Source organism: Cydia strobilella, chromosome 24 (assembly GCF_947568885.1).
Source record: "Cydia strobilella chromosome 24, ilCydStro3.1, whole genome shotgun sequence".
NCBI classification, from domain to species: Eukaryota; Metazoa; Arthropoda; class Insecta; order Lepidoptera; family Tortricidae; genus Cydia; species Cydia strobilella.
Genome location: NC_086064.1, coordinates 4365152 through 4380113, shown reverse-complemented (window position 1 = coordinate 4380113; position 14962 = coordinate 4365152). Strand labels below are relative to the sequence as shown.

General features: G+C 37.1%; 2 protein-coding genes across 2 annotated transcripts in view; both read left to right on the top strand.

Moving 5' to 3' along the window:
• Positions 1-282: 282 nt before the first annotated feature.
• Positions 283-9883, top strand: LOC134752254 (vesicle transport protein GOT1B). Its single transcript, XM_063687883.1, has 6 exons — positions 283-448; positions 1736-1827; positions 2605-2783; positions 3239-3320; positions 3590-3628; positions 9799-9883. The coding sequence occupies exons 1-6, from the start codon at positions 424-426 to the stop codon at positions 9808-9810; spliced, it is 429 nt and encodes a 142-aa protein (XP_063543953.1). The 5' UTR covers positions 283-423; the 3' UTR covers positions 9811-9883.
• Positions 9884-13117: 3234 nt separating this feature from the next.
• Positions 13118-14962, top strand: part of LOC134752180 (Kv channel-interacting protein 1) — a 64546-nt gene continuing 62701 nt past the window's right edge. The window contains exon 1 of the mRNA XM_063687792.1: positions 13118-13518. The gene's annotated coding sequence lies outside the window, so the exon portion shown is untranslated. The remainder of the gene's footprint in view (positions 13519-14962) is intronic.

Here is a 14962-nt window from a genome sequence, read left to right as displayed (position 1 = left end):
TATGCTCTTTGGATAAAGGTAAATCACATGTAAATCATGACATTTAAGCTGGAAACATTTTTAGCCATTTTTTGCCAGTGACAAAATCATTACGAACGCGTTCATTAATATGGAGTTAGAAAATGTTATCATTACTAAATACCGATGAAAGGATTTTTTAAATTAGATACAAAATGAGAACAAAATAAACTAAGCATTGCATTGTTTTATTTATTAGTAACTTGATGAGTTTCTGTTTAACAAAATGTAAACAATAGTGACTCGATATTTGAATGCACCTTTTTTTGACAGCACAAATATTCGATAGCAAAAATGACGTGGAGAGATAGGTTATAAGTTTGTTGTCGATAAATTAACTAATGTAATAGCTTATTAGGAACCTACTTCAATAATTAAAGTAATAGCAATTAAGTATTAATCACGATGATTGAGATAAGCGATGTACAAAGTAAGTAATAGTACCCGAATATTCACTAACATACAACGTTAGGATTTGCTCCAGTTTTGAAATCAATTTTAGTTATTACCAATTATTATGTTGTAATCGTGACATATTATCAATTCCAATTAATCTTCAGTAGATGCCTTTTATCTGTTACAAGCAATATTCATTAAATGTATTCGTATTCATCATGAATAATAATTTTACTTCTTGTTCGCCTAAAAACATTGATGACTAGACATTCATACTAACGATTCATATTGTCCTTGTCATCATGCTTTCAGCTTTTCACGAAATATATCAAATCCTAAAAAAACCTTACCTTAAGGCTCTGTCACACAGGCGCGTTTTGCGGGCGGAGTGTGATAAAAGCGCGATGAGAGCGCTCCCGTCGCGCCGGCGTCCGCTCACGCCCCGCCTGTAAAACGCGCGTGTGTGACGGAGCCTTTACCTTACTTATGAATAAATCCATGAAAGGCATGTTGCCCTGAAAATTTATATACTACATTCAAGATTGTAGCCATTGCAGATTGTAGGTGACTCATTTGTCTAAACATAACATAAGCTAAGTAAAGAAGTCCTAAATATCTATTAAGCTATATTTTTTGGGAAAATGTTAAACATACTGTTCTAGTCCTAAAATAAAGCAAAGCTTAATAATATGCAGGTAAAACAGATAAATATATGCTTAGACACATAGACAATACCCATAACTCAGGAACAAATCGTCAGGTGCCCAAAACTCACTAATTGCAAAAACCAAAGATAGATGAAGACTTATAACTGTAATAGATGTATACAGTCTAAGGAAAAAACATGCCTCGAAAATCAAGAAAAATTGATTCTCGATCAGATGGCGCCACTACCTTTGGCCTACTCACGTATAGATGGTTTTGACGGTTTCGTTTGTTATTTAACAATTTTAACGCATATATCAATGAAAGAACATGGGTCAAAATAATATAAAAATAATATACAAATAAAAAAAATCATTTATCCATACATTCACCAATACATTTTTTGATATTTTTATTTTTAGTTTTAATTGTGAGTCAATAGATGGCAGTGAATTTACTGTGGCTACAAAATTTACTATGACAGAATCGCTCTATCTTATTATATCCTCTTTGCAAAAACTAAAATAAAAATCAACCTACTTTCATTACTAATATTTTTCACTATGGCTCTGAACTTGTGATAGCAATTAGTGTGTTTTGGTTGTCACCAATAGAATACAAAAAATACATGATAATACAAAAAAAATTACAAAAATGTGATTTCATAAATTTCCAGAGATTGGTGTGGGGCTGGCAGGGTTTGGCATGGCCTTCCTGTTCCTAGGAGTCCTGCTGCTCTTTGACAAGGGACTGCTAGCTATAGGAAACGTAAGTAATATTCTTCATATCAAACATATTAATAACGGGTCACTCACGTATTTTAAGCCGAAAACGCTCGACATGTTTCACTCTGTACCGATGAGCGTCATCAGGAGCTTGTGTCGACAGTGACAGTGGCAGTGAGTTAATATGTTCAATATGTCTGTGTCTCACGGAAGTTTTGTTATTAAAATATTCTTCATCTATATAATAATATAAATCAGCTTCTGTCTGTTTGTCCTTTACTATTTCTGGGCTAAACTGATTAACCAATTTTGATAAAATTTGTCACGCTGAAGGCTGGGCTTCAATTTTATTTAAATTTAGTTCTTTTAAAAACAAAATTCTTCTAAATAACATAAATGTGAAATTTTATATGTTTAAATGATAGGATGATTGTTATTAATTCATTGGGTACAGGTAAACCATTTTTAAAATGTGCATTGTTTCTCAGAGGACTTATGAATAAAATGAAATGAATGAAATTAAAACTTATACCTACCTACATACATATAAATATACCTTTAGATGCAATCAGGCCCAGATTTAAAGACTTAGGGCCCCTAGGCAGGTATTTAGGGCCCCCCCTCCATCTCAAAACCATTGCTAGGTTGTCTTTTGGGCCTATGCGGAAATCCGGCCCTGGATGCAATGCACATGAACACAGCATAAGTGCCAATACAAATGTGAAATACAAGTTATGGAGTACTAAATACTTTTATGATGCGCTGTTATATTTTCAATATTTTGGTATGTATAACTCAAGTAAACCTTTTCTTATTCCAGATCCTATTCATCAGTGGTCTAGCCTGTGTGATCGGGCTCCAGCGGACATTCTTCTTCTTCTTCCAACGGCACAAGATCAAGGCATCTGTAGCATTCTTCGGAGGCATCACTGTAGTGCTACTGGGCTGGCCTATGGTAGGCATGATCGCTGAGATCTACGGGTTCTTACTACTGTTCAGGTTAGTGACGTTATGGTTAATGGAAAAACATCAATCCTAAATATAGTTTAATATTTAGTAACAATACAATTTAGTTGTACAACACTATATGACGATTAAACATTAAACACCTTGACACAATAAGAAGAAAATTGATTGATTTTCCTGTATACTTTTCAAGCTTAGGACTGTCATGTCATTCTTTTATCTCTTTCGCACTTGCGCCAGCGTCATTGTGAATCATTTCGTTTCATCTGTTTTCCGTTTCACTCAGTCAATCAACTCACCAATCTCACTGAAGTAAAGGACCTAAAGACCGATAAAGAGTGTGCAAAGAGATTTAGTTCCTTTCGGTCCTTCACAGGATTTCATTCTTGACAGTTAGTTCATGACGGACACAAACCTACTTTGACACAATGTTGTCTGATGTTGTATAAAGTAGCAAAACTAAACATTGTGGTTTTTGTTATTTTCAGAGGTTTCCTGCCAGCTGCCATCAACTTCCTCCGCATGGTGCCCGGGTTTGGTCTGCTGCTCAATCTGCCTATCATAAGTGGGGTAAGTGTAGAAAACAGTGGCGGCCTTCACCATCTTTTGGGCTAAGAAAAAAATCTGCTCGGAAGTTGCGCGAGAGTTCTGTAAGACTTTAGGCCTCGGGCGACTACCCTGCTCGCTACCCCAAGAGCGTTTTCACATTGTCCGATCCAATATTGGATATACTTTGTCCGTAACTTTATTTTTAAATGTCCATAGGCTTCGGCAGCCGTGTACTAGGAACATACGTACTTATTTGCCACCGAAGTATTTATTACACCACTTTTTTACAGATCGTCAACCGGATAGCAGGCGACAACGGGCGAAACATGGTATGATAGTGTGTTACCAAAGACTGCTAGTGTCGGACTGTACATATGGGTGTGCGGATATATCTAAGGGCCTGGCAAAGTGACAATCTTATAGAAATCGAAACGTAAATAGGCGGGCCCACACAGAACTGGCCGCCTCTCGAGTTAATTGCCGCGCGAAGCAGCTCGGTCGGCGGAGACGTGCCTCGCCCGAGCCATTGCAGTCGCGAGTGCGATTACTTGGCCCGAGGCAAGTCTACACAGACCGAGCTCCTACGCGGCAGCTCGTTCTGTGTGGACCCGGCTAATAATGGTCACGTGACGTTTCATTTGCATCTGTCATCCAGATTTCTTTTTTCGACTGGCGATTGTCAATAAACAATTGTCATTCTGGCTACGGCTCTTGATCGTTCAAGGCCGAAACCGTGACAGGGGGTTGGTTACATATTTGGTGCCCATGACCAGGATACTTAAAGAAATGTTCTTACATTTATTACTGTACCATTTTCCTTTAAATTTTGTAACATTATTCGGTTTCAGTTATGAATGTGTCAATATGATTTGATCCTAAACATAACATTATGATGCAAATTTATATGAGGTGTTAAAATACTAGAAAATAAGTGTTAGGTAGGAAATCGATTCCCTTTGAAATAGTCGATTATGATTATACAATATTATTATGTACTATTCGCTATGATACCAATGCCGCGATAGCAATATGATAGCGATACCAATCGCTTCTATTACAGACCTGCCGGCGTAGCCAAGGTGACAATCGCTATCGCTTCGACAACGAAACGCTTTGTCTCTCTATCACTCTTCCATATTAGTGCGACAGTGACAGTTGCGTTTCGATCGCTACGGAGCGTTAGCGATTGGCGTGTTGGCTACGCGGCCTGTGATTTTATTCACAGCGATTATAAAAGTGTCCAGAATTCCTCGCAAGTTTTCGCCTGATAACGACGAAATAACATATTATGTTTTTAACTTTATTGTGACACCACTTTGTGGTATGAAACATATGCTTTATGTCCCGTTACTTTTACGAAAAACATAAAAACTAAAGTTTGAGTAAATTGTACACTTATCAAACCTGTCTCATCTAATATTTAATATAATTAATATTGGTTCATCAGAACAACTATCTCGCTAAAAACTAGTAAATTTATGATGTAGTTTTGAATATCAAAAAAGGTATGGACTTGGTAAATACATTTGGGTATTAATGGTTTTTGGTTCGCTAGGGATGCTAGCTACGCTTTATATTTGTGTGTATATTTATATTATATATCGTGTACTCTACGATTGGGAATATTTCGGGCGAAACTGTATGTATTTTATATCCTTTAGATATCGACAACAATTTACAATACAATGTACAATTTTAGTGTGTTGGGTTATTTGACTCCCACCCTGTGTTATATATATTATACTCTCCCTATGTATTTTATGCGTTGTATGTACGAATGAATAATAAGTAATACCTAAGGCCAGGATTACACTTGTAAGTTTTACTTACGTAAGTAGGGACAAAGCTATTTGCTAGAATGAGATAACGATATTCATATCTCATTCTGTAGTATAGCTGTGTCCCTACTTACGTATGTAAAACTTACAAGTGTAATCCTGGCCTAACGGTTTAAGAGTCACCCACCCCACACAAGCGTCTCCTGAGCGCCGGCGTCTAGTCAACTCTATGGCTGCTGCTCGATGCAACGTCGGCGCAACTGCGCAGCGACGCCATTTCGTAACTCAGTGGAAGATTTTGTAGGACACACGCTGAAATGATGCTTATATTGTACAGAATAGGGAATCTGTTTATCCACCAAATTTTATCGTAATCTGACGGAAAAAATAGAAAAAAAAATCGGCCCATTTAACAGCAAGAGTAAGTACATAATTTACACTGAAGCCATAGAGAAATATAAGTAAAGAAAGAGTGGTAACTCCATACAATCAGTTTTCTTACCAAAACACGAGTTATTTCGTAGTCGACATCTAACGTCAAGTAGTGGAACTATCAGTACTGCAAATAGAGTGCCGGTTAATCCGGTTATAATATTAGCTGAAAATTGTTGAGCATTAGATTTTTCGTTTGTCGCGACATTCTATTGTCAACTAGCAGTACTGATAAATTCCGCTACTTGACGCTAGATGTCGACTACGAAATAAGTCGCGTTTTGGTAAGAAAACTGATGTATGGAGTTACCACTCTTTCTTTACTAATATTTATCTATGCTTGAAGCATATTTTTTCAGTTTATTGGTCATCAAACATGAATCAGAACATGGCATTACTAATTTATAAAACTTAGGAATAAGTTTGTTCCATTAAAAAAAATGTTAATAATGTTAAAATACAAGCTATTTTTTTAAACTACATGTATTACTTACGTATAGTCAAGTGTAAAAATATGGGTGCACACATTTTACTCAAAAATATGTCCCATAGTTCTTATGTCGGCGAATTAAGAACTAAGGGATATATTTTTGAGTAACTTGTATGCACCTATATTTTTACACTTGACTGTACCTATAAACTTTAAAGTTGTATGATGGACTTTCTAATAGATATTTTATAAATGTAAATATACTTTGGCCATGGAATAGGTATTGTGTATATTATTATAGTCATAATTGTAGGTAACCTTTTAAATAATATAATTGTCTTACAAAATGCGGCTTTTATTTGGTTTACTAATGGATGGGCCAAAAACTTTTCCCAAAATATCACACCCCAAACTATTTTACCCATGAGGCAATTATAATTATAATTTTGCCCGCGCTCTTACATGCACGGCGCCTGGGGCGCCCGTCACAGTCTAAGGAAAAAACGTGCCTCGGATATCAAGAAAATTTGATTCTCGCACAGATGGCGCTACCACCAAGACCAACCATTGACCTATTCTCGGCTAGATGGCGTTGACGGTTTCGTTTGTTATTTAACAATTTTAACACATATCAGTGAAAGAACATGGGTCAAAATCATATAAAAATATTAAATATAAATAAAAGAATCATTTATCCATAACTACTGCAAAAGTTTGTTGGGAAGTAAAATTTGGCGAAAGTTATTTGGCCCAAACGGAAGTATACCCTTTTATTTGCATGCAATACCTAAATAGTTAGCATTTCCAACAATTTACCACAGGCCTTGACATGAAAATGGTCGCATTTCGAACGCACACGCCAGTGTAAGCTCATAGTAAGCTCGTATACGAGTGTCCGGATTTTTGAAGCGCAAAATGTAGTGCGCGTATACGGTCGTTTGCTGAAACGACTGTGTACGCGCGTAAAAATACGTTATTAGGGTTCCGTACCCTAAGGGTAAAAACGGGACCCTATTACTAAGACTGCGGACTGCGGAGTCTTAGTAATAGGCTTCATCCGTCCGTCTGTCTATCATCAGGCTGTATCTCAGGAACTAGCTAGACAGTTGAAATTTTCACAGCTGATGTATTTCTGTTGCCGCTACAACAACAAATACTAAAAAGTACGGAACCCTCGGTGGGCGAGTTCGACTCGCACTTGTCCGGTTTTTTGTTTAACCGCCCTAGTGACGTTTGCTCAAGGCTATCGTTATCGCCGCGAGATTGTGGTCAAATGCTTATCTTTTTCTAATAAAAAGATACGCTCAATCATCGCAGGCAAGCATGACTGCTACGCAGTTTTGCTACACAACACAGCTGTAAAACGCTACGGCGCCGCGTAGCACACGTAGAACAGTTGCAAACGGTCGTAGTGCTACGATACGATAACTTGGATTCTCCGGAGGCCGATTCTGACTGAACGATTTATTACGGTTTAGATCTGGTTATAATAATACGTTGGCGTTAATTTACGCTGATTGGTGCGCGAAATACTGAGGGCTTACCGCGAACACCGAAGTTAGCAAATTGCGGGCTTCTTTATCTTTTACTCTAATTAATGTGTAATTTTAGAGTGACAGAGAAAGATGCCCGCAATTTGCGAAGTTCGGTGTTCGCGGTAGGTCCTCTGGTTTTATAATGGGATTTGGTATGTCATCAAGTCATCATCTAGCTTTGTCCCGGCTTTTTGCCACGGCTCATGGGAGCCTGGGGTCCGCTTGGCATTACGGCCTGGCCATTGCGCTACTTGTTTCGGCTAAGGCGACAACCATAGGTTGGAGCAAGACACAGTGATCGGACCTTTCGTTCCCACCTATGGTTGTCGCCTTAGCCGAAGTCGTGTCGGGTTTCGAAATTAGTGTCATTCATGTTGAAATTAATTTCACGAAAGTAGTTTCGATATATGCGAAAGTAATTTCGTGATATAATTAGTGTCGTGAAATTCACAGTATCGCAGTCCTGACCAGTAATATATGATCAAATATTGTCAAGAGGGCGCGCTGTTATCCTCATGTATAGGGTGACAGTTCAGTATAGTATAAAAAAATTAGTTCCAGTGAAATTCCGCAACATGGCGCGTGATCATATATTCCTGGTCTGGTTATTTCGTGAGATGATTAGTGTCGTGAAATTCACAGTATCGCAGTGACCAAGCCCCCATCGGTATCGAAGCTACACGTCCGCACAGAGGCACTTTCGCGACACTAATTTTTCACGTCACATATACACTACGAAATTAGTTGCATGACACTAATCGTGAAGGGCACGAAATTGATTTGCTTTCATGATATTAATGCATGCATTACTTATTTTTTATTTTATTTTATTTATAATAGTTATTTGTTATACAAGGGTGCAAAGTTGTATTTTACCCGCGAGTGTTTCAACACACGAGAAGTAAAATACATTTGCACCCGTGTGTAACACAAAACTTTTCCCCTCACTATAGCGAGGAAAGTGCAACATCCACAGGCGTTAGATCATCTTCATCACTGGAATCACTAATTTTTTTTACGATATCATAACAGAAAACACTAGAAATCTGATTTTTACGTGAGTCGGTGAGAAGAACAGTAAAAATTTTGTTGACAATGTTGACATTTCTGTTCTGACGTATGAAATGTCAACGATGCGTTTTGAAATTGCATCGACTCAACTTGTGCGTTCAGAATTATATTTAATATCATTATAAAAAATCTAACGTTTCTTATGGAATTTTAAGGTTTATGACTTAAAATTATTAAATAAAGCTAAATTTGGTATTTTTTATTAGATTCTCAAACCATTTATTTGATGTTAATTAATATCGAACGAACCATTATTATGAGCGTTTTACGTTTTGTTATCTGTCAAGCTACTTAAACACGCTCCATCCAAGGTCAAATTACTTTCCCCACTAGTGGATAAAATGCGTTTTTCCCCGCTTGTTTTAAAGGATAATAGACGGCTTTCCGAGCTAGTGAGGGGAAAAGAAACAAACAGTCTCGTATATGTAACATTAGGTACAAGGGTAGTTAGTAATATTGTACACTTACAGTTTCCTTTACATTAGCATTACGAAAATTTGACGAGGCCGTGACGTACAGCTGAGATCATGTTCCACAAATGGACTCGCCGGAAGATCAGCGCTGGCACTTGGGTCGGCATTATGCTGAGGCGAGCCCATTTCGTGGTAAACACTGCAAATATGTTGTTTTTTTTATTTTCCTTGTAATGCTACTATGTAAGTTTATCACGAAATAAATGATTTATGAAAATATTAAATTACATGTGAAGTGTCACAAAAAACAATTTCACGCCACTAATTTCGTAATGTATTATGTAAATCCCGCTTTAGGGTGTTGGGCATCCAACTCGCGCTTATTGGTGCGCGTGCAAGTCAGCGTGCACTGTCAAGGTCATTAATAACAGGCAGGCGGCAGGTTTCATACGCAAATAACTACTTAAAATGTAATAAGAATATTTTGAAATCATCTAAAACTACTTAATAATATTTATTTTTTATTATTAAAGTCTGAGACAACGCTCTTCAGCGATAAGACCGCCTGTTGTCTACCTCTATCCTTAATCAATTGTTTCTGTAAGCTGTATATTTGTGCCATTTTCAACCAAAAGGGTACTTATTGTCGGTTGTCAATAAGGCGCTACTTCCATATAGCTTCAATTCGAAATCAACCTTATCGACGAGCGACAATGTGGTACCTTTTGGTTGAAAACGTCACATTTTACTGAGGTGTGTCAATGAAGAGTAGTCTATCTATATAATCATATTTTTTAAATTAAAAAATGTGTTTTATTGTAGGTACGTGTTTCTTTTCAGGATGAGCCCTAAAGCCCTAACAGACACGGAAGAAAAAACATTCCTTTTATATATCAAAGACAATAAATTCAATATTAATAAATTATTTTGCATTTAAACCATCTTTTTTTTTCCTTATTGATTCCATCGGTGTGTATCTATGTCAATAAAAGTACTCCTTTTTTTAAGTCGATTAAAACATCAATAGATGATGCAACCCTGCTAACAGGTAGGTATATAGTGAAATAATGTTATTATTGTTTGATGTTTGGTGCACTTCAACAGGAAAACAAATCTATCAGGCTTCGTACTGAAAAGATCAATTTAAATCATAAAAATATGGAAAACAAAGTGACGTTCATACGATTAACTAGTAGGCCTATACCTATTTCTATTAGGTGTGGTCGTACAATAATATAGAGATATGTAATATAATTAAATATTATAGGACATTCTTACACAGATTGACTAAGTCCCACGGTAAGCTCTAGACGGCTTTGTGTTGTGACAGACAACGATATATATAATATACCTATACAAATACAAATAATTCAAAGGGATAAGGGGGTTCGCATTTGAACTTCTTACTAATTTTATGTAATGTTTAATATGTATTTTTGTACATTAATGAATTTACTTACTACGGGTATATTAATATAAATACTTGAATACATAGAAAACCCCATGACTCAAGAACAATTATAAATGCTCATCACTCAAATAAATGCAATTATCGGGATTCGAACCATCCACCATCGGTTTCATAGACAGGCGCTGAGCTTGGTCTAACTAACCTAATCAAATTTGACGCTAGATGGCGCTGTAACATGTGTAAACTAGCTAACGGTTTAATCACGTGGCTTCTATAAGATAATTTTAATATTCCGGTTTTTTTTTGTGCTTCAGGCCAAATTGATTTATATGGACCAAAGATTGATATAACTCCGTAATAGATAGATACAGTCTAAGGTAAAAACGTGCCTCGAAAATCAAGAAAATATGATTTTCGTTCAGAGGGAGCTACTAGCTTTGGCCTACTGTCGTATAGATGGCGTGGACGGTTTCGTTTGTTATTTAACAATTATAACGCATATCAGTGAAAGAACATGGGTCAAAATCAAAATCATAAAAATAATTAATGGCATTTTATCGTAGTTTTATAAACCTTCATTTTTAGTTTTAAAGTGTGTCGACAGATGGCAGTGAATTTACTGGGGTTACAAAATTTACTATGACAGTACCGCTCTAGTATAAGTTACTCTATGATATGGACTAACGATCCATCATCACTCCACTATCCACCATTTGCAGCGTTTTTAGGGTTCCGTACCCAAAGGGTAAAAACGACCCTATTACTAAGACTCCGCTGTCCGCCTGTCTGCCTGTCTGTCACCAAGCTGTATCTCATGAACCGTGATAGACAGCTGAAATTTTCACAGATGATGTATTTCTGTTGCCGCTACAACAACCAATACTAAAAAGTACGGAACCCTCAGTGGACGAGTCCGACTCGCACTTGGCCGGTTTTTGTTTTTTGGCGAACCGCTAGCACTAGCAAACGAATGGCATCTTGGCTAAGCCCTCTGGCGATTTGCCACATCGTCAGAGATGTCGTGCGAATAGCTGCACTCTCGCCGCACATTAGGTAAACGTTCAGGCAATTTTCTTATTAAAGTGGCCATGTCGTGCATGCATAATAATGTTTTACAAGCCTTATTAAATCTCGAGCTGTAAATTTGTAATTAACTTGTAAAGTTGGCAACGCCAGAGTTATTGTGCTTTTAAATGGCGGCGTCAATGTAGTCGCGTATTTTCATACAACATTGCTGGCCTAGTAAAGGGGGCGTTCAAATTTTAGGTAACGCAATTTTCTAAGATTTTTGGATTTGTGTAACGCACCGTAACGTCTTGTGTTACGTACAGGGGCGTAGCTAGAGGATATGGCGCCCGGGGCAGTCACCAAATTTGCGCCCCCTGACGACTGACAAAAGTTTCCCTGCAGCTGCCTTTTGCCCATTTTGGCGCCCCCTCTTGGATGGCGCCCGGGGCACTTGCCCCCCCCCCAGCCCCCCTAGCTACGCCACTGGTTACGTACCACCTAAAAGTTACGTAACACCCAAGTGACCACATTTACCTAAGTCACAATTATGTTCAGCAAAGTATAATTATAAAATTAAAAAATAAGCGAGCGTGTATGAGGAATGTTATAAAAATGAAAGATTAAGTGTCTAAGCGAAAGAGGTATGTCAGGATCTTAGCAAGTGGAAATCCGTGGTCTTTGCTTACCCCTCCGGGAAATAAGCGTGATTATACATATGTATGTACCTATTTTATTTTATTAAAAATAAACATTGTTACGTAACGCTTTGTTCCAACCCTCCCTCGTAACGCATCGTAACGTTTTACGAGACCCCCTCCCCCCCCCCCCCAAATGCGTTACGTAATATTTGAAGCTGCCAAAGTGCACGTCATATGCCTTAAAGTATGTTGTAAATAGAACTTTTTACATCACTTATTCGGAAAAGGGCTTTTACTTCTACATTTTTTGTCTTCTTATGGCACTTCATGTTTATTACTCCCAGAATGAGGAATCTTTATAGCGGCACAAGAAATACATCATCTGTGAAAATTTCAACTGTTTAGCTATCACGGTTCATGAGATACAGCCTGGTGGCAGACAGACAGAGGGACAGGACAGACCTTTGGGTACGAAACCGTAAAAATCGGCCTAGAAATAAGAGCGCACTTCCTAATACTAACGTGCATACAGAAGTTAGGTAATCTAAAATCAATATAAATTAAGCTAATGAGTCAAACATGTATTGTATAATTCTGCAAGTATAAGGAATAAACAGATGTTTTTTTTTTTACCTTTAATAACAATGGACACAGATTTTTAGAATGAACATATCATTTTAAATTGAGTTTATTAGATAATAAATATTTAAAATTCAAACGTAGGTATTGAAACTTTTTATTAAACATATTGATAACTAACCTGTTTAATATATTTCAACAAATAAACCAACTATTTAAACAAAAAATAGTTTAAATTAACATATTTTTCCTAAATCAGGCACAAATGATAAAGGTTTCATTCATAAAACGCTTTAAGACACGTCTAGAAAATAACTGCTTACCATCAGGCGGGCCGTATGCTTGATTGCCACCGACGTGGTATAAAAAAAAACTAATTCTGAATACCACTGAAATGTAAGTTTCTAACCACCAAATAATAATCTTAATATCATGCATTTTTTTAAGAGCATTGCGCCGTAAAAAACACTTATAATACTCCAGAAAACGCTATCAAGATTCAGCAAAAACCGCACCAATAAAACGTCAAATTCAAACGAGTAATGAAATCCAGGCTGTCATTCGGAAAACATCGATAAATCTAAAGCAGAGGGCAGCACCGGGCCAGTGCCTGCCCGCGCCCTGGGCAAAGCGGACGCCTCAACGCTCCTATATCGATTAGAGAAATATTCCTCTATTGAAAATACACGCGTCCCGCCCGTGGCGCTCCGCAGCCCTAAACATGAATAAAAAACCTAGAAAAACGTGTAAATGTAAATACAGTGTGTAATTAAAAATATAAAGGACTAGGGACCTGTTAGTGAGTATCACTTGAAATGAGTGGTCCTTTGTAAAATATATTGTTTTGTTTAATGATTTTTATGGTGGATATTTGTGGTTTTGATGTTAAAATGTGTGTGATTTGGAGATTCCGATTTGATAATTGTAAGTTGTTTGAGGTTACGATTTATCAATGTTTTTTTCTTATTTTTTCCCTAATTTATTTTTTTATAATCCGGCTTTAACTCTGTTTTTGCAATCCTGCTGTTTGCTTTATTTCACAAATATAATTAGCATTTTATTTTGTTAAGTGCTTATTTAATTATTTGCATGCATAAACATTATTAACAAAGGTTTTTTTTTAATTTAATTACTGTTGTTTTTAATTACAATTTGTGAGAAATGTGTTGTTTTTTCTGTATCGGATTTTTAGCGGTGACTTTTTTGTCATAATGTACTTCATTTTAGGTATTGTATATTTAATTAGTTAAGTACTGCGGAAAGGAATACCACTCTGGTTTAACTATGCTTTTGGATCAAATATTATGTAAGTAATTGTGATTTATCTCTAATAAATAAAATAATGATAAATACATAGCGTCAAAAATATTTTTTTTTGTATATTTAGTTACCTGCGGAACATTCAGTGTATAATTTTATTACCGAATCCGTTTAAGGGCATATTTGCTCCGTGTTCTGAGTAGGGCAAAGGAGAAGAAAAAAATTGACGCAAAACTTACTTTCTTACTTACTGCTGTGGCGCGACGACCCGAAGTGGATCTTGGCCTCCGACACCAAAGCCGTTTCTGTCCAGACGACGGCGCCGAGTTCGCTGAGGTCTTTCTGCACTTCGTCTCTCTAGCAGTACCTAGGGCGTCCAGACGGTCTTCGGCCACTTGGTACTCCAGAGTACGCCCTCCAGACTGCGCGATCTTCCCCCATCCGGACTACGTGCCCGAGCCATCGGAGCCTGACGGCTTTCGTTTCTCCAATGATGTTCGGCTCTAAAAAGGGTTTTTTTTTCTATGGGGTACGTCTTTCAAGCCGGCTAACCGTCCATACAAAGGCCAAAAATATTTGCAGGCATCCATAGGCTAGGAGTCTGCTTACCATCAGGTGGGCTGGTGGTTGGGTGGATATATTAGTGTCGGTCTAAAAGTTGATTTGCCCGTTTATTAAAACTGACATACAGAACTCCGTAAGCATAAGCAAAGAGGATATAATAAGATAGAGCGGTACTGTCATAGTAAATTTTGTAACCGCTGTAAATTCACTGCTATCTATCGACATACTTTAAAACTAAAAATGAATTTATAAAAATTCGTTAAAATGTATTTAAATATGGATAAATTACTTTTTATTTGCATTTTTTTTTAAATATGATTTTGACCCATGTTCTTTCACTGATATGCGTTAAAATTATAAATAACAAACGAAACCGTCACCGCCCTCTATACGAGAGTAGGCCAAAAGTAGTGGCGCCATCTGATCACGTTTTTTCCTTAGATCCATCTATTACGGAGTTATATCTAAGTATAAGCTTGGCTTGGCATAAACTTTGTATGAAAGTTGCTCTACATAGGCCATGTTAGATTTTGTGGCACGACGC